The following is a 19,931-nucleotide window of genomic DNA, read 5'->3' on the forward strand; positions in this document are numbered from 1 at the left end:
CAAAGAGAAAAAAAGAACTTTAAAAAGTGAAGATAATTTAAGGGACTTATAGGACAACATCATGCAGAATAACATTCACATTATAGGGGTGAAGAGAAAAAGAGACTCACTTCAGATCTAAAGATGTACACAGACTGAAAGTGAGGAGATGGGCAATCTCTGTATTTTTTGGTTTCCCAGCACATGGAGATCAGCTTGGTGCTTTGTGACCACCTGGAGGGGTGGGATAGGGAGAGTGGGAGGGAGGGAGATGCAAGAGGGAAGAGATATGGGGACATTTGTGTATGTATAACTGATTCACTTTGTTATAAAGCGGAAACTAACACACCATTGTAAAGCAATTATACCCCAATAAAGATGTTTAAAAAAAAAAGTTATATTTACATCCTACAACAGTCTACTAAGTCTTCAATAGCATTATGTCTAGAAAACCAATGTACATACCTTAATTTAAAAATGCTTTATTGCTAAAAAACACTAACAATCATCTGAGCCTTCAGCAAGTCATAATCTTTTTGCTGGTGGAGCGTCTTGCCTCGATGTTGATGGCTGCTGACTGATCAGGGTGGTGGTTGCTGAACGTTGGATTGACTGCAGCAATTTTTAAAGATAAGACAACAATGCAGTCTGTGCACTGATTGATTGAATGATTTTTCTGTAGCATGAATGATTTCTCTGTAGCATGCAATGCTGTTTGATGGCATTTTACCCACAGTATGACTTCTTTCAAAATTGGAGTCAATTTTCCCAAACTCTGCTGCTGCTTTACCAATTAAATTTATGTACAATAGTATCATAAATCCTTGTTGTCATTTTAACAATCTTCACAACATCTTTACCAGGAGTAGAGTCTATCTCAAGAAGTCACTCTTTTGCTCATCCATAAGAAGCAACTCCTCATCCGTTAAAGTTCTATCATGAGATGGCAGCAATTCAGTCACATCTTGAGTCTTCACTTCTAATTCTAGCTCTCTTGCTATTTCCATCACATCTGCAGTTACTTCCTCCAGTGAAGTCTTGAGCCCTTCAAAGTCATCCATGAGGGTTGGAATCAACTTCTTCTAAACTCTTGTTAGTGTTGATATTTTGACCTCTTCCCATGAATCAGGAATGTTCTTAATGGCATCTAGAATGATGAATCCTTTCCAGAAGGTTTTCAATGTGCTTTGTCCAGATCCATCAGAGGAATCACTATCTGTGGTGGCTATAGCCTTATGAAATGTATTTCTTAAATAACAAGACCTGAAAGTTGAAATTAGTCCTTGATCCATGGGCTACAGAATGGATGTTGTGTTAGCAGCATGAAAACAATAACAATTTTGTACATCTCCATCAGAGCTCTTGGGTGACCAGGTGCACTGTCAATGAGCAGTAATGTTTTGAAAGGAATCTTTTTTTCTTGAGCAATAGGTCTGAACAATGGGCTTAAAATATTCAGCAAACCATGTTGCAAACAAATGTGTTGTCATCCAGGCTTTGTTGTTCCATTTATAGAGCACAGACAGAGGAGATTTAGAATAATCCTTAAGGGCCCTAGGATTTTCAGAATGGTAAATGAGCATTGACTTCAGCTGAAAGTCACCAGCTGCTTTAGCCCCTAACAAGAGAGTCAGCCTGTCCTTTGAAGCTTTGAAGCCAGACATTGACTTCTCCTCTCTAGCTATGAAAATACTAGAATGGCATCTTCTTCCAATATAAGGCTGTTTAACCTACATTGAAAATCTGTTGTTTAGTGTAGCCACCTTCACTAATGATTTTAGCTAGATAATCTGGATAATTTGCTGCAGTTTCTACTTTGGCACTTGCTGTATCACCTTGTACTTCTATGTTATGGTGACAGCTTCTTTCCTTAAACCTCATGAACCAAGCTCAGCTAGCTTCAAACTTTTCTTCTGCAGCTTCCTCACCTCTCTCAGCTGTCACAGAATTAAAGGAAGTCAGGGCCTTGTTCTAGATTAGATTTTGGCTTAAGAGAATGTTGTGACGGGTTTGATCTTCTATCTGACCACTAAAACTTTCTCCATATCAGCAATAAGGCTGTTTTGCTTTCTTATCATTAGTGTGTTCATTGGAGCAGCACTTTTAATTTCCTTCAAGAACCTTCCCTTTGCATTCACAATGAGGCTAACAGTTTGGCACAAGAGGCCTAGCTTTCAGTCTGTCTCAGCTTTCAACATGCCTTCCTTAGTAAGCTTACTCATTTCTAGCTTTTGATTTGAAATAAGGGAAGTGCAACTCTTTCTTTCTCTCGAATATTGAGAGGCCATTGTAGGCTTTTTAACTGGCCAAATTTCAATATAGTTTTGTCTTGGGGAATAGGGAGGCCTGAGGAGAGGGAGAGACAGAGGGGAATGGTCCATCGACGGAGTAGTCAGAACACACAAAACATTTATTAAGTTCGCCATCTTATATGAGCATGGTTCCTGGCGCCGCAAAACAATTACAATAGATCAAAGATCACTCATCACAGATCACCGTAACACATATAGTAATGAAGAATGTTTGAAATATTGTGAGAATTACCAAAATGTGACATAGAGACACAAAGTGAGCAAATTCTTTCGGAAAAATAGCACCAATAGATTTGCTCCACACAGGGTTGCCACAAACTTTTAATTTGTAAAAAATGCAGTATCTGTAAAGCATAATAAAGTCAAGTGAAATAAAATGAGGTATGCCTATAAAGGAGCCCAGATAGATAGATAGATAGATAGATATAGATGATAGATAGTGGATGAATGGATGGATGGGTAGATAAATTCACCTCTTATCAATCATCCCACTCTAAACAAAGAAATCTGTTTCCTACAGGTCAAGGTATAAAAGCTGTTCCCTAAGCCTCAAAGTTGTGCTCTAGCAACTGTGACAATACCAGCCATGCTGCCCACTGGGCTGGCCCTCTCCACGCCCTGCACATTTATGGTCGAGCTTCCACACACCTTTGCTGGCCTTTATCCCCCCATCCATTCTTTAGGTCCCAATTTGAGACCCAACCCATCCATGGAGCACAGCAACCTCTTTGCCCAGGAATTCCCTTGTATTTGGACATAATCAAGTGACAGGTTTTTCTCTCCCCACTCCTCCCTTCCCAGGGAATAAAATGAGGTGCACACATACAAACTTTTAGCAGAGCAGAAGGGCTATGGTGGGCTGGGTCAGTCTCAGCTGTGGGAAGGGGGTTCATCTTGTAGATTTGTTACCTGGAGCAGTGCCAGGCAGGGCAGCTTCCCAGGTGCAGGTCCTGAGCCCACCTTGCACCTTGTTCCACCTCTGCCAGGAGGGGAAACCCGTAACTTTCAGCCAAGACCAGAGGCTGAGAGGGAGGAGAATCAGGCTTTGGGGGTCACGCAGAAAGGTCCAGAGCCCAAAGGGCCACTGAGGCAAGAGTAGAAAGAACAGGGACCCACAGGGGAAGGAACTACTTTCTGCCCATCTGAGGCAGGCTCCTAGGGACTTGATGGGAAAGTATAAAAAACAGGAAAGAAAAAAACTGCTGGCCCCAAACTCTGTTCTGCCTGTGAGTCATTTCAGTCTTTTGAGGTAATGAACTGTACTTTTCCCCTTTCCAAATATTACAGGGAAAAGGGACAATGATTAATGGTATAGGTTTGTAACTTAACTATTTTGTATGGTTTTCTCTTCCTTCTAAGTTCTAGGGTATCATATCACCTGCATCCCAGGATCCCTGAGGGAAGGGAATATTTTTTCCCCTTTTACTTTGCTGACCTCTGCTGGATGAGAGGCAATCCACAGGAGAAGGCTGATTTGTCTCTAAAGTTTTGTTTGGGTTTGATTTAGTAATTCAAATTCAAGATTGTTTGAAAAAAATAAAGGATTTTTCTGTAAATAAATAATTTTTAAAATTTACAACAAGAAAGTGTTAAATATTTTATGTTTTTACAATGATGAAAAAGCAGAAGTGATTGTGAAATACATGTACCTGTATTGTTGATGAGTGTGAAGTGATGTGACCCTACGGAATTGAATTTGTAGAACGTAAGGAGAGTAATTTTAAAAGGGCCTTTGGGGCGTCCCTGGCGGTGCAGTGGTTAAGACACAGGGGACACAGGTTCGAGACCTGGTCCGGGAAGATCCCACATGCCATGGAGCAACTAAACCCCGTGCGCCACAACTACTCAGCCTGCGCTCTGGAGCCTGTAAGCCACAACTACTGAAGCCCACGTGCCTAGAGTCCGTGCTCTGCAACAAGAGAAGCCACCACAGAGAAAAGCCCACCCACCGCAATGAAGAGTAGCCCTCGCTCTCCGCAACTAGAGAAAGCCCAGGCGCAGCAACGAAGACCCAACGCAGCCCAAAATAAATAAATAAAATAAATAAATTTATAAAAAATTTAAAAAATAAATAAAATCAAAGGGCCTTTGATCGAGTTGATCTTCTGCAAATCCAGAAGCCAGAAGTAATTTTAAAAAGTAAAAGTACTCACCTTTTGGCTGGAACTGCCATCTTCCAGTAATTCTCCAAAATGACCAACACAAAGGGAAAGAGGAGGAGCACCCGCTACATGTTCTCTAGGCCTTTTGGAAAACATGGAGTTCTTCCTTTGGCCACATACATGCGAATCTACAAGAAAGGTGATACTGTAGATATCAAGGGAATGGGCACTGTTCAAAAAGGAATGCCCCACAAATGTTACCATGGTAAAACTGGGAGAGCCTACAATGTTACCCAGCATGCTGTTGGCATCATTATAAATAAACAAGTTAAGGGCAAGATTCTTGCCAAGAGAATTAATGTGCATATCAAGCATATTAAGCGCTCTAAGAGCCGACATAGCTTCCTGAAACGGGTGAAGGAAAATGGTCAGAAAAAGAAGGAAGCCAAAGAGAAAGGTACTTGGGGTCAACTGAAGCACCAGCCTGCTCCACCCAGAGAAGCACACTTCATGAGAACCAACGGAAAGGAGCCTGAACTGTTGGAGCCCATTCCCCATGAATTCATGGCATGATGGGTGTAAAGAAAATAAAAGACCTGGACTGTAAAAAAAATAAAAATAAAAAAGTAAAAGTACTCATTCCCAAAGTTACTCATCAAATTATGCCCATAAATATCCAGGAGCACACTATTGGCTAAAGAGATTGTGATATATCCACATCAGGCAGATATGAAAGCTGATTTTTTTCTTCTAGTTTTGTTGAGATACAATTGACATATAGCACTGTGTAAGTTGAAGGTGTACAGCATAATGATTTGACTTATATGTATCATGAAATGATGACCACAATAAGTTTAGTGAACAGTCATCAACTCATACAGACACAAAATTAAAGAAACAGAAAACCTTTTTCTCCTTGTGATGAAAACTCTTAGAATTTACACTCTTAACAACTTTCTTTATAACATATGGCAGTGTTAATTATATTTATTATGCTGTACATTATATCCCTAGTACTTATTTATCTGATAACTGGAAGTTTGTACCTTTTGACAACGTTCATACAATTTCCCCTCCCTCACCCCTGCCTCTAGTAACCACAAATACAATCTCTTCTTATATAAGTTTGCAGTTTCTGTTCGCTCGTTTGTTTGTTTTTGAAGTGTAATTGCCCTACAACACTGTTAGTTCCTGTTACACAACATAGTGATCTGTTATTTCTACATATTTCAAAAAAAGCACCATGATAAGTCTAGTTACCATCTCTCACCATACAATAACACATAATTATTGACTATATTGCCCACACTGGATATTTCACATCCATGACTCATTTTTCTACAGCTGGAAGTTTGTATTTCTTAATCTCCCTCCCCTGTTCTTCTCTTCTCCCCAACTCCCACTCCTCTGACAACCACCTGTTTATTCTCTGTATCTACGACTATGTTTCTGTTTCGTTATGTTTGTTCATTTGTTTTGTGTTTTAGATTCCACATATAAGTGAAATCATGATATTTGTCTTTCTTTGTATGACTTATTTTGCTTAGCGTAATAACTTCTAGGTCCATCCATATTGTCAAAAATGGCAAGATTTCATTCTTTTTTTATGGCGGAGTATATATATATACTCAGCCATATATATATATATATACACACACACACCACATCTTCTATGTCCATCTATTGATGGGCACTTAGGTTGCTTCCATATCTTACCTATTATAAATAATTCTGCAATGAACATAGGGATACATATACCTTTTCAAATTAGTGTTTATGTCTCCTTTGGAAAAATACCTAGGAGTAAAACTGCTGGATCATATGGCAGTTCTATTTTCAGTTTTTTGAGAATTCTCCATACTGTTTTGCAGAGTAGCTGCACCAAATTTACATTCCCACCAATGGTGCCAAGGGTTACCTTTCCTCCACATCCTCCCCAACACTTGCCATTTGTTGTCTTTTTGATGATAGTCATTCTAACAGGTGTGAGTGATATCTCATTGTGGTTTTGATTTTCATTTCCCTGATGATTAGTGATGCTGAACATCTTTTCATGTGCCTGTTGGCCTTTGTATATCTTCTTTGGAAAAATGTCTGTTCAGGTCCTCTGACCATTTTAAAATCAGGTTGTTTGTTTTATCGATGTTGAGTTCTATGAGTTCTTTGTATATTTTGGATATTAACCCCTTATCATATATATCATTTGCAAATACCTTTGCCCATTCAATAGATGGCCTTTTTGTTTTGTTGATAGCTTCCTTTGCTGTGTAAAACCTTTTTAGTTTGATGTAGCCCCATTTGTTTGTTTTGGCTTTTGTTTCCCTTACCTGGGGAGACAGATCCAAAAAAAAATATTACTAAGACTGATGTCAAATAATGTACTGCCTATGTTTTCTTCTACAAATTTTATGGTTTCGGGTCCTACATTCAAGTCTTTAATCCATTTTGAAAGTATTTTTGTATATGGTGTGAGAAAGTAGTCTAGTTTGATTCTTTTGCATGTTGCTGTCCAGTTTTCCCAGCACCATTTATTGAAGAGGCTGTCTTTACCTCACTGTATACTCTTGCTAACTTTGTCCTACATTAATTGACCATATGAGTGTGAGTTCATTTCTGGACTCTCTCTTCTGTTCCACTGATCTATGTGTCTTTTTGTGTGTGTGTGTGTGTGTGCCAGTATCATACTGTTTCGATTACTGTAGCTTTGTACCAGAGTTTGAAATCAAGAAACATGATACCTCCAGTTTTGTTCTTCTTTCTCAATATTGTTTTGGCTATTCTGGGTCTTTTGTATTTCCATACAAATTTTGGAAATACTAGTTCTAGTTCTGTGAAAAATTCCATAGGTATGTTGATAGGAATTGTGTTGAATCTGTAGATTGCCTTGGGTAGTAGGGCCATTTTAACAATGTCAATTTTTCCAATCCATGAGCATGGTATATCTTTCCATTTGCCCGTCATGTTCAATTTTTTCATCAGTGTCTTACAGTTTTCTGAGTACAGGTCTTTTATCACCTTAGTTAGATTTATTTCTAGGTATTTTATTCTTTTTGATGTGATTGTGGATGGAATAGTTTTCTAAATTTCTCTTTCTGGTAGCTCATTGTTAGTGTATAGAAACACAACAGATTTCTGTATATTAATTTTGTATCCTGCAACTTTACTGAATTCATTGATGAGTTCTAATTTTTTTCCACTGGTGTCTTTAGGATTTTCTATATATAGTATCATGTCATCTGCAAACAGTAACAGTTTTACTTCTTTCTTTCCAACCTGCATTCCTTTTATTTTTCTTTTCAAGGTTCTGTGGCTAAGACTTCCAGTACTAAGTTGAATAAAAGTGGTGAAAGTGGGCATCCTTGTCTTGTTCCTGACCTTAGAGGAAATGCTTTCAGCTTTTCACTATTGAGTATGATGTTACCTGTGGGTTTGTCATATATGGCCTATATTATGTTGAGATTTGTTCCCTCTACATCCACTTTTTTGAGAGTTTTTATCATAAATGGATGTCGAAATTTGTCAAAAGATTTTTCTATATCTATTGAGATTATCATATGATTTTTATTCTTCAATTTGTTGATGTGGTGTTTCACAGTGATCAATTTGCAGATATTCAACTACCCTTGCATGTCTGGCATAAATTCTGCTTGATCATGGTATATGTTCCTTTTAATGCATTGTTGAATTCAATTTGCTAATATTTTGTTAAGGAATTTGCATCTATGTTCATTAGTGATATTGACTTGCAATTTTCTTTTTTGTGATATCTTTGCCTGGTTTCAGTATCAGGGTGATGTTCGCCTTCTGTAATGAGTCTGATCCAGGTCATTTCAAATTCCTGCTTCTGCCCTGGATCTCCAAGCATGTGAAATTTTGTGTGTGCCCTTAAGAATGGAGTCTCTATTTTCCACAGCCCTCTGTCTCTCATGAAAGTTAGACCCACTGGCCTTCCAAGTCAAATGTTCTGGGGGCTCATCTTCCCAGGGCAGGACCCCTGGACTGGGGAGCCCAATGTGGGGCTTTGACCCCTCACTCTTGAGGGGAACCTCTGCAATTGTAATTATAATCCTGTTTGTGGGTTGCCTATGCAGGGGTATGGATCTTGACTATATAACATCTCTGTGCCTCCAACCCATTCATTGTAGTTCCTTTTAAAGTTAATATCTTTAATTATACAATATCTTTTCTGCTAGTCTTCAGGTCATTCTCATTGATAGTGGTCTGTAAATAGGTGTAATTTAGGTGTGCCCATGTAAATAGGTGAAATTGGGATCTTCCCACTCTGCTATCTTGGCCATGCCCCATAAAAGCTGATTTTTTAAAGACCCTCTGGCAACTTGGAAAATACATATGACACATGCTTAATGCTCAGCAGTTCTTATTCAGGGTGTGCACTGAACATGTAAAAACTGAAAATATAGATTCCCAGGTCCTACCCAAGAAGATTATGCCTAAGTTGGACTGGGTGTGGAAGGGCATTGGATTTTGGAAAAATCCTCCAAGTGTATTTCTACTTACACCCCATATAAAATTCTGAATTAAATGAAAAAAACCTGGATGCCAACTGTCATTTATATTTCAACTTTAATTTGATAAAACATTTGATTGCATGTGGACAGGAACAAGGAGGGAAGAGGGCCCTGTATCTGGATGAAGTGGATATATGCTCCCTCCTGCAAGGTACCAACCAAAATAAGAACCATATTTGATGACACTAGGACTGCAAGCAGTATATAAATAATGTGTAATTTCATTTAATATAATAATATTTAAAAATATGAGTTGAGTGGTATTTTTCTAGCTGTTCTGTTAGTTTTGCCAAATACCAATGTAGAAATTAGCCTTCTGCAGCTGCAGAGGCAACTGAATTTCCAGCTTGCTTGTATGCGGCTCAGTCCCTCTTTTAAGAGCCATAAAATGTCCCGAACATCACTGATCCATAACTCTCAAAATCACCTAAACTAGAGATAATCCAACAGCTTTGGACCATCTGCTGAGGGAGGCAGGCAGCATGGCAGGAAGAGTCTTGCTCTGGAGAGACAAGAGACTCAAGGCCTGGTGTTGACTTGCTGCTAACTCACAAGTGATCTTGGGTGAGTCCCTTCACCCTTGCAGATTACTATAAAATGAGAGGTAAGGGGTCCAAACTTAAACACCTTCAGGGGGCAGGTAATATCAGTGAGTGAAATGGGCCAGGACCAAGACAATGGAGAATAGTGAGGACTGGGGAAAGTTGAGAGTTCATGCCTTTGTAAAGGGATAGCCACTCCTCAGCTCCTGCAGATTGTTTTATCAGGGTTGCTGAGAACAGTTATGAAGGTTGTGCACTGCACAAGGACACTATTTCAGAGGACATGTCATTCACATCATAGATGTAGATATTTTCTGTAGAGGGTTTTGAGGAAAGGATACCTTCTAATTTGCACGAAGGTGTTATATGGGCTTTCAGAAGCCCTAGTTACCATGTGGGAATACAGTTCTAATGTTGCTGGATCTGTTGTTCTTGTTTTTGAGAAGCTGGAAATATGGCTTTTAATGTGAAACGTCCCTAATTTAAAATTAGGTGGAAACTAATTCCAAAACATATTTTACATTGTGTGAGCTAACCAAAACTCTTCTGGGGGTCAGATTCAGGCTGTAAGTTGAAGATCTCTGACCCAGAAGAACTGTAAGTTACTGACATTTCAGAGACCCTCCTATTCTGTGTACCTCGTGTAATCTTGAAGGAATCAGAAATAAATACTAATTACCTGGGTAAATTATATGGATGTAACAGGAATTATATGGATATAAAAAGTAAAAGTGCATCCTTTGAATGAGGGTATGTATAACATTCTCCCTACTTATCATCTGGTTAACTTTAATTCATCCTTTCTTATTACAAATGTTATTTCTCCAGAGAGAGCTTCCTAAGACTTTCATCTAAATTAGGTTCCCCTCTTACACTTTCTTAAAACACCTTCCTTTACTGAGTGAACTCTTCAACTTTATATCTTAAGATAGTCACTTGTGTGAATGTTTGCTTACTGTCTGTTTGCTCACCATTTGGTGGAGAGTATGTCTTCGTTAACCGTTGTATCCCCAGTGGGGCTATTGCTGGTACATATCAGGCACCCAATGTAGATTTATTGAATGATGGATTAGTCTCCACCCCATCAGTAAAACTTCCTTTCTTCTTGGTATCTCTGACTGAACTTGCTGCCTGGTGTTTGACTTCTGCATTCCAGAACTTGGAGGACGTCTGGTTTCCATTTCTGAGCAGGGTCTCTGGTATGTCCCTCTCCCCGACATATCTCCTGAGCCAGAGAAGAGAGCCAGTTCAAGGCAGTGATGTTCAGGACATCCATGCTTGGTTCGTGGCTAAAACCCACCTAGATGGGGGTTGGAGGACTCATAATTCAGGTAACACACACCAAGACATGTTAGAAAGTTCACTTCATCTTGGATGCTGGGGTAGAGGGGGAGAGTTTTCAGCCCATAATTAAATTCTGTTCCCTGTACATATTTTGCATTCTTATTTTATTTTATATGAGTAACAAGATCATTATGATGCCAACTAATAGGCCAGCACTCCTGCGATTTATTGAACAAATCTGGTAGCTTTCCAAGGCAAATTGCATTTTTTGATGTTGAAAATAATTCTTTAAGGATCATCCCCAAGTTCCCAAAACATCAGCTAAAGCAGTTGATTCCATAAAGTAGCTAAACACAGATGAAGCTAATGATTGTGGGAGAAACCGCAGAAGGAGAAGGAAAACCAGAATCACACAAAGATAACCTGTCAAGGAGCAAAAGAGAAAATGAAAGGCAGGAGCAGAGAAAGGAAGGTTAAGAAAGAAAGAGAAGCAAGGAGAGTTCCGGAAGAGGACATCATCAGGGGGAAGGTGTCTGTCCAAAACTCCAGCTACAGCTCTTTCAGTCTCTGTCCCACGCTCATGTTCAAGTCCAGCTGTAAGTATTCCTCAGTCTGACCGTCGGCCGGCCACAGGGGCAGGCCTTCCCCATTAGGATTCCTGGAAGTGAGAGATTTTCAGCCTCAAACAACCGGTGAGATTTTTCATCCTCAAACACCTGGTTATGGAGGAAGCTGGGAGGTTCACTTACCCAGTCGGAGCAAAGTTAGCCCAATATCTCATAATGTTCCTGCTCAGCCGTTTCTCTTCCTCTGTAGCTCCTTCTGAAGGAGATAAGCACAAAATCCCGCTCTCACAATGATTCGCCAGAAGCCCAAGGGGCCTCACGTTGGATGAATCACTTTCACACCTTTCCTCCCATTTCATCCTTAACAGCCTACCAAGTCACTGCACTCATCATGTATTTGCAGATACTGACTTGCCTGAGGAATCATGGTTCCAAATGGTGGAGGCTGAACACACATCTTCCCTGACCATCCAATGCTCTTCCTGCCCTTTCCACGGGACTGCAAGTTCCTTGGGGACAGAGACCACCTCTCTCTCTAGATCAATCAATCAATTATTGTACTTCTTTATTTGAAAATGTAACACTGCTTAAAGCACAAAATTCAAAATGCAGGATGTATATCTAATGAAAGTAAGTTTCTCCCTGTCTCTTCCCTCTAGTCACCGAGTTACCAGCCTCAGAGGCAACCATTGTTACCACATTCTTGAGCGCACTTCCAAAGGAGTCTAGACGTGCATGAGGGTTTAAGCAGACACTTTTAACACACTTGGTGCTATAGTGGACACACATTATACATCTTTCTCTTTCACTATAATTGTATCCAGGAGTTAGTTCCACATTGCTGCCTATAAACCTTCAATTTACTGTTCTTTGTTGCTCTATAAATATATAATACATAAATATATATATGTAGATATATAATTCATGTATCCAGTACTGTATTGATGGGTCTTGACATTTTTTTCAATCTTTTGCTCGTAAAAGCAATGTTTTAGTGTGTGTGTGTGTGTATATTTTTGCACATGTGGAAGTATAATTGCACAAAAAATCCCAGAAGTTGAATTGCTGGGCTAAAAACTACATGCATTTAAAATTTTTTAAAAATTAATTAATTAATTTGTTTATTTATGGCTGTGTTGGGTCTTCGTTTCTGTGCAAGAGCTTTCTCCAGTTGTGGCAAGCGGGGGCCACTCTTCATCGTGGTAGGCTGGCCTCTCACTGTCGCGGCCTCTCTTGTTGCGGAGCACAAGCTCCAGACACGCAGGCTCAGTAATTGTGGCTCGTGGGCCCAGTTGCTCCGCGGCATGTGGGATCTTCCCAGACCAGGGCTCGAATCCGTGTCCCCTGCACTGGCAGGCAGATTCTCAACTATTGCGCCACCAGGGAAGCCCCATGCATTTTAAATTTTGATAGAGTTTTCCATTGACATATGAGGTTGTCAATTTTCCCCCACCTGCTCAAATACATTATGTAAAATGTTCTTCCCAACCTTGATCTATGAAAAATGAGTCCTTGGTCAAGGTTAGTTTTTAATCCTCTTTGCTATGAGCGAGGTTGAATGGATTTTTATGTTTAAAAGCCACATGTTTCCCTTTCCATAAACTATTTATATCTGTTACCCAGTTTTTGACTGGGTTGTGTTTTTCTCATTGATTTTATGAGCTCTTTAGATATCAAGGAATTTAACCCTTTGATACATACATATGTTGTTCATTTTTTCCATTTTTGAGAGTCCATGTGCCCGTCACATAGTACAGGTTCACTGATGGTTACTGAGTAATAATAATAGTAATATTTCTTAAGCACTCACCATATGATTTATGAGAATTGTTTCATTTAATCCTTATGACAACCTAGGAGGTAGTTCTGTTATTATTGGCATTATAAGATAAGAAAGAATAAATAGAACAATGAACAAACCACACTGCACAGACACACTCTAGAGGAGAGGTTCTGTCCTTTTCACGGAGAGGCTAGCATGAACTGGTTAAGAGCCTATATTGTGCAATTTTTTAACTAAATAGTTTAGTCATAACTCCTGTATGTAGTTCCTATGGTTTTTTAAATTTTGATAACCTTATCTGATTGGCTTATTATTTTAGGCACCGAACAGGTCATGAATTCAGGAATAAATGAGCTAACCTCACCAGAAACAGTTCACAAGCATTTACATTAGATCACCTGGATCCAGACCACTTTCAGCTGCAATTATGAAAAATGTGGTTCTTGCCTTTGAAAGCCCTGGGTGGTAGCCTCACGGGAGCTCTGGGAAGGGCAGGGAGGGTGAGACCAGGTGTCAAAGAGAAGGAAGTAAGTGGTTTTTGTTTTTTTTTTCCCCAAAAAATCAGATTGCATGAGTGCCCCCAAGTGCCCACCCCTATAGGCTTTAGTCCAGAGAAAAACACTCATCAAGCAAATGTTGGCCCCTCTTTTTCATGGTCCCTTTTTCTGAAACTACGAGTGGAGACATTCTCCAGGGAAAGGTTGTGTCTGTAAACCACCCTGCCAGTCGTCCCATCCCCTGCATAGTGTTGCGGTTGGTGAGGCTTCGTGCTAACAGTGGAGATTCTCATCTTCTCCCCAACTCATCCCAAGCTCGTGTTCCTGCAAGAGCAGGAGCCCCTGAAGCCAGTTTCTTACCAAACATGACAATGTCGCCCTTCAGGAAGGCACCTCCAAAGACAAAGCAGATTTCATCAGTGTGATCAGCTTTGACAAAAGGCGGCTTCTTATCCTTTAAGCACTGGGGCCAATGCTGAAACTCATAGAAGTAGACAGGTGCACCAGCATCTGCGGAAAGGTAGGAAGGGTTTGTGGCAGGCATGCATGCAGGGGGCAGTAGGGGCTGGCCCTGCATTTCCGTCCATCTAGTCTGGGATCCACAGACTCGTGGGTGGAACAGCCCAGAGACAATGTGAGGCTAGTGTTTCCTGCTACAGTGGCCCTCATGCCCCTGGAGACAGAACTCACTATCCCTCAGGGTGGCCTGAGAGGGCAACAGTACTACTTCTCAAAAAAAAACCCTTTATACTGATCCGAGATCTACCTCCTTGTGACTTCCTTTGTTTGACCCTGGTTCAACTGTCTGGGGAAAACAGAACAAAATTATTTCCTGCTACCAAGATGCTCTGCTGCATCCTATGTTTCTTCACCTCTCTTCTAAAGGTCTTTGCTCTGTAATTTCCCCTCTTTCTCTGCATCATCAGTTTTTCTCTATTGGATCATCACCATCAGTAGCAAACATGCTTAAAAAGTCTCTCATTAAAGCACACACACGTGTGCACACACATATGGGCACACACACACAGAAGCACACACAAACATATCAATACATACTCTTGGTCTCAACTTCCCCTCCAGTTACTGGCTTATTTCTCTAAATCCCTTCTAGCAAGACTTGCAGTGCAGTTGCCTTATTATCTCTGCTTCCTTTCCTCTCATTTTCTCTTTTAATAGACGTATCAAGTATGGACAATAAAAAGCACAGATTTTAAGTGTACATTTTGATGAGTTTTTACAAATGCATGCACGTTCATGTAAACACCACCCCAAGCAGGATACAGAGCATTTCCATTGCCCCAAAAGTTCCCTTGTATCTCCTTCTAGTCACTCTACCAAGAGAAAACCAAAGTTTTTATTCCTATCACAATAGATTAATTTTGTTTGTTCTTGAACTCTGTATGGAATAACACAATATGTACTCTTTTGTATCTGGCTTCTTTTGCTCAGCATAACGCTTTTGAGGTTCATCCATGTTTTGCCTGTATCAATAATTGACTCCTAATCACCAAGTAGTAAGCTACTGCATGAATATACCATAAATTACTTATCCATTCATCTGATGATAGACATTTTGGGTTCTTTCCAATCTTGGGCTATTATGATTAAAGCTGCTGTGGATATCCATATACAAGTCTTTTCTGTGGTTGAGTAACAGGGTAGGTGTATGCTTATAAGAAACTTACAGTTTTCCAGGGTGATTGTAACCATTTCATATTCCCACCAGAAGTTCTGAACATTCCACATCCTTGGCAATACTTTTTGGTATATGGTTTGAGTTTTTAATATTAGCCATTTTAGCAGGTGTAAATGGTTGCCTCATTTTGGGTTCACTTTGCATTTCCCTGATGACAAATAATGTCAAGCACCTTTTCATGTGCTTTTTGCTTTCATTCATCCTCTTTAGTGAAGTGTCTTTTCAAGCCTTTTACCCATTTGTAATTGGATTATTTGTCTTTTCATTACTGAACTGTAAGAGTTCTTCTATTCTGGATATGAATTTTTTGTCAGATTTGTATTGTGAATATTTTCTTCCAGTCTGTGGCTTGCTTTTGCATTTTCTTCACAGTAATTTTTAAAAATTCACCAACATAAAAGTCAGCATTTTAACAATTTCAAAGTGTGTAATTCAGTGGCTTTTAGTACGTTCAGAATGTTGTGCAACCATCACCACTATCTAGGTCCAGAACATTTTCATCACCTCAGACAGAAACCCAGACCCATTCAAGCAGTCATTCCCTCACTCACCCCTCCCCTTAGCCCTTGGAAATTTTTTGGTGCTATAGATTTGCCTACTCTGGACATTTCACATAAATAGAATCACACAACATATAGCCTTTTATGGGCTTCTTCCACTTAGTTTTTCCAAGGTTCATCCATATTGTAGCACGTATCAATATTTCATGGCTAAATTATAATTCATTGTATATATATATATATATATATACACCACCTTTTGTTTATCTATTCACCAATTGATGGACATTTGGGTTGTTACTTCTTTTTGGCTACCATAAATAAGGCTGCTATGAACACTCATGTAAGATTTTTGTTTGACCATCTATTTTTAAAAAGTTTTTATTGGAGTATAGTTGCTTAGGAGTATATTTGCTGGGTTGTTGATACTTCTACGTTTAATTTTTTGAGGAACAGCTGAACTGTTTTCTACAATGGGTACACCATTTTACATTCCCATCAGCAGTATGAGTGTTCCAATTTCTCCACATTCTCAACAACACGTTATTTTCTGGATTTGTTGTTGTTTTTTGTTTGTTTGCTTATTGTAGCTACTCTAGTGGATGTGAAGTGGTATCTCGTAGTTATGATTTTCATTTCTTTAATAACAAATGATGTTGATCATCTTTTCATGTGCTTATTAGCCATTTGTATATCTTCTTTGGAAAAATGTCCATTCAATCCTTTGCCCAATTTTTATTTGAGTTGTTTGGGCTTTTTGTTTATTTGTTTGTTTTTTTACTTGTAAGAGTTCTTTATATATTCTGAATAATAAACCCTTATCAGATATATGATTTGCAAATATTTTCTCCCATTCTGTGGGTTTTCTTTTCACTTTCTTTATATTGTCCTTTAATGCACAGTAATTTTTAATTTTGATGAAGTCCAATTTTTTTCTTTTTTGTTTATAGTTTTGGTGTTATATCTAAGAATCCATTGCCAAATCTGAGGTTATGGAAATGTACCCTGTTTTCTTCTAAGAAGTTTACAGTTTCAGCTCTTACATTTAGGTCTCTGATCCATTTTGAGTTAATTTTTTTTTAACATCTTTATTGGAGTATAATTGCTTTACAATGGTGCGTTAATTTCTGCTTTATAACAAAGTGAATCAGCTAACATATACATATATCCCCATATCTCCTTCCTCTTGCGTCTCCCTCCCAACTTCCCTATCCCACCTCTCTAGGTGGTCACAAAGCACCGAGCTGATCTCCCTGTGCTATGCGGCTGCTTCCCGCTAGCTATCTATTTTACATTTGGTAGTATATATAAGTCCATGCCACACTCTCACTTCGTCCCAGCTTACCCTTCCCCCTCCCCATGTCCTCAAGTCCATTCTCTACGTCTGTGTCCTTATTCCTGTCCTGCCCCTAGGTTCTTCGGACCATTTTTTTTTAGATTCCATATATATGTGTTAGCATACGGTATTTGTTTTTCTCTTTCTGACTTAACTTCACTCTGTATGACAGTCTCTAGGTCCATCCACCTCACTACAAATAACCATTTTGAGTTAATTTTTGATTATGGTGTGAGGGTAGGGTTCAATTTCATTCTTTTGCATGTGTTATTCAGTTGTCCCAGCACAATTTGTTGAAAAGACTATTTTTTCCCCATTGAATAGTCTTGGCAGCCTTGTGTAAATCAATTGACCATAGATATGTATAGGTTTATTTCTGGACATTGATCTGTTTGTCTATTCTTATGCCAGTAGCACACCACCTTGATTACCATTGGCTTGTAGTAAGTGAGTTTTAAAATCAGTAAATATGAGTCTTCCAGGTTTGTTCTTTTTCAAGATTATTTTGGCTATTCTGGGTCCCCTGAAATTCCATATGAATTTTAGGATCAGCTTGTCCATTTCTGCAAAAAAGGAAGTCAGAATTTTGATAGGAGTTGCATTAAATTTGGGAGTATTGCCATCTTAAATCTGAATCTTCCAAACCATTTATTCTTTCATTTCTTTCAGCAATGTTTTATAGTTTTCAGTGCACGTATCTTGTACCTCCTTGGTTATATTAATTTCTAAGTAATTTATTCTTTTTGTTGCTATTCTAAATGAAGTTGTTTTCTTAATTTCATTTTTTGATTGTTCACTGCTAGTGTGTAGAAATAAAACCGACTTTTGTATGCTGATCTTGTATCCTGAAACTTTGTTGAATTTATTAACTCTCATGGTTTTTTGTGGATTCTTTAGAATTTTCTACACATAATATCATGCCATCTGTGAATAGAGACAGTTTTGTTTCTTTCTTTCCAATTTAGATTCCTTTTAATTTGTCCTTGCTAGAACTTGAATAGAAATGGTGGGAGGAAACATCTTTATCTTGTTCCTGATCTTAGGGAAAGATTTCAGTCTTTCACCATTAAGTAAGATATCAGCTGTGGGTTTTTCACATAAGTCCTTTATCAGTTTGAACAAGGTCCTGTGTATTCTTAGTTTGTTGCGTGTCTTCATCATGAATGTGTGTTGAATTTTGTCAAATGCTTTTTCTGCATCTAATAAGATAATTGTGTGTTTTTTCCTGTATTCTATTAATAAGGTATACTATATTGATTGGTTTTCATATATTGAAACATGCTTATATTCCTGGGATAAATCCCAATTGATTATGGTATACAATCCTTTTAATATGCTAGATTCAGTTGCTAGGATTTTGTTGAGGATTTTTGCAACTAGGCTCATATGGGATATTGGTCTATAGTTTTCTCTTCTTGTGATGTCTTTGTCTGGCTTTACTATCAGGGTACTACTGGTCTCATAGGACGAGTTACAAAGTATTCCTTCCTCTTTCACTTTTTTGAAAGGGTTGAGAAGGACTGGTTTTAATTCTTCTTTAAATGTTTGCTAGAATTCACCAGTGAAGACAACTGGTCCTGGGATTTCCTTTGTTGGTAGGTTTTTGCTTACTGATTCAATAATTTCTTTTGTCATAGGTATATTCAGATTTTCTATTTCTTCTTGAATTGGTTTTTGTAGTTTTTGTGTTTCTAGGAATTTCTCAATTTCATCTACCTAATTTGTTGCCATACACCTGTTCATAATAATCCTTTTTATTTCTGTAATGTCTGTAGTAATGCACCCACTTTCATTTCTAATTTGAGTCTTCTTTCTTTCTTGGTCAGTCTGATTAAAAGTTTGTCAATTTTGTTGTTTTTCTTTTATTTTTTTTTTCAATAAACACTCTTTTATTTTTATTTTTTTAATTAATTAATTTACTTTTATCTTTGGCTGCGTTGGGTCTTCGTTGCTGTGCTCAGGCTTTCTCTAGCTGTGGCAGCGAGCGAGGGCTAGTCTTCGTTGAGGTGTGTGGGCTTCTCATTGCGGTGGCTTCTCATTGCAGAGCATGGGCTCTAGGTGTGCAGGCTTCAGTAGTTGTGGCTCACAGGCTCTAGAGAGCAGGCTCAGCAGTTGTGGCACACGGGCTTAGCTGCTCCACGGCACGTGGGATCTTCCTGGACCAGGGATCAAACCTGTGTCCCCTGCATTGGCAGGCGGATTCTTAAACACTGCGCCACCAGGGAAGTCTCTGTTGTTTTTCAAAGAACCAAATTTTATATTCATCCATTCTCTCTATTGATTTTATACTCTATTTCATTTATCTCTGCTCTAATCTTTATTATATTCTTCCTTCTGGTTGCTTTGGATTTACTTTGCTCTTATTTTTCTAGTTCCTTAAGGTGGACGGTTGGGTTATTGATTTGAGATCTTTTTTTCTTTTTAATGTATGCACTTACAGCTATAAATTTCTCTCTAAGCACTGTTTTCACCATGCCCCATAAGTTTCAGTATCTTGTGGTTTTGTTTTCATTCATCTCAAAGTATGTTCTGATTTTCCCTGTGATTTCTTCTTTGACTTATTGATTATTTAAGAGTTTGTTGTTTAAAAACTATTTTGTAGCAAAGCACACTATCAACAAAATAATAAGGCAGTCCACAGAATGGGAGAAAATGTTTGCAAATCATTTATCTGATAAAAGATTAATATATCTAGAATATGTAAAGAACTCCTAAAACTCAGCAACAACAACAAAAACCAGCTAAATTCAAAAATAGGCAAAGAACTTAATAAACATTTCTCCAAAGAATATATACAAATGGGTA

At 38.6% G+C, this 19,931-nt stretch overlaps 1 protein-coding gene and 1 pseudogene across 2 annotated transcripts in view; one reads left to right on the forward strand and one right to left on the reverse strand.

Annotated features, from left to right (window-relative positions):
• The first annotated feature begins 374 nt into the window (after positions 1–374).
• Positions 375–6,166, forward strand: LOC309616418 (large ribosomal subunit protein eL21 pseudogene; annotated as a pseudogene). Its single transcript has one exon. The product of its transcript is annotated as a large ribosomal subunit protein eL21 pseudogene (transcript).
• Positions 6,167–8,202: 2,036 nt separating this feature from the next.
• The window catches only part of CES5A (carboxylesterase 5A), a 291,154-nt gene continuing 279,425 nt past the window's right edge, over positions 8,203–19,931 (reverse strand). Inside the window, 4 exon segments of the mRNA XM_082367012.1 lie at positions 8,203–11,297; positions 11,301–11,406; positions 11,498–11,570; positions 13,955–14,104. Of these exon segments, the coding sequence (XP_082223138.1) occupies positions 11,175–11,297; positions 11,301–11,406; positions 11,498–11,570; positions 13,955–14,104 (452 nt within the window). The 3' untranslated portion in view covers positions 8,203–11,174.

Source organism: Balaenoptera borealis (genome assembly GCF_965194805.1).
Source record: "Balaenoptera borealis genome assembly, chromosome: 19".
NCBI lineage: Eukaryota > Metazoa > Chordata > Mammalia > Artiodactyla > Balaenopteridae > Balaenoptera > Balaenoptera borealis.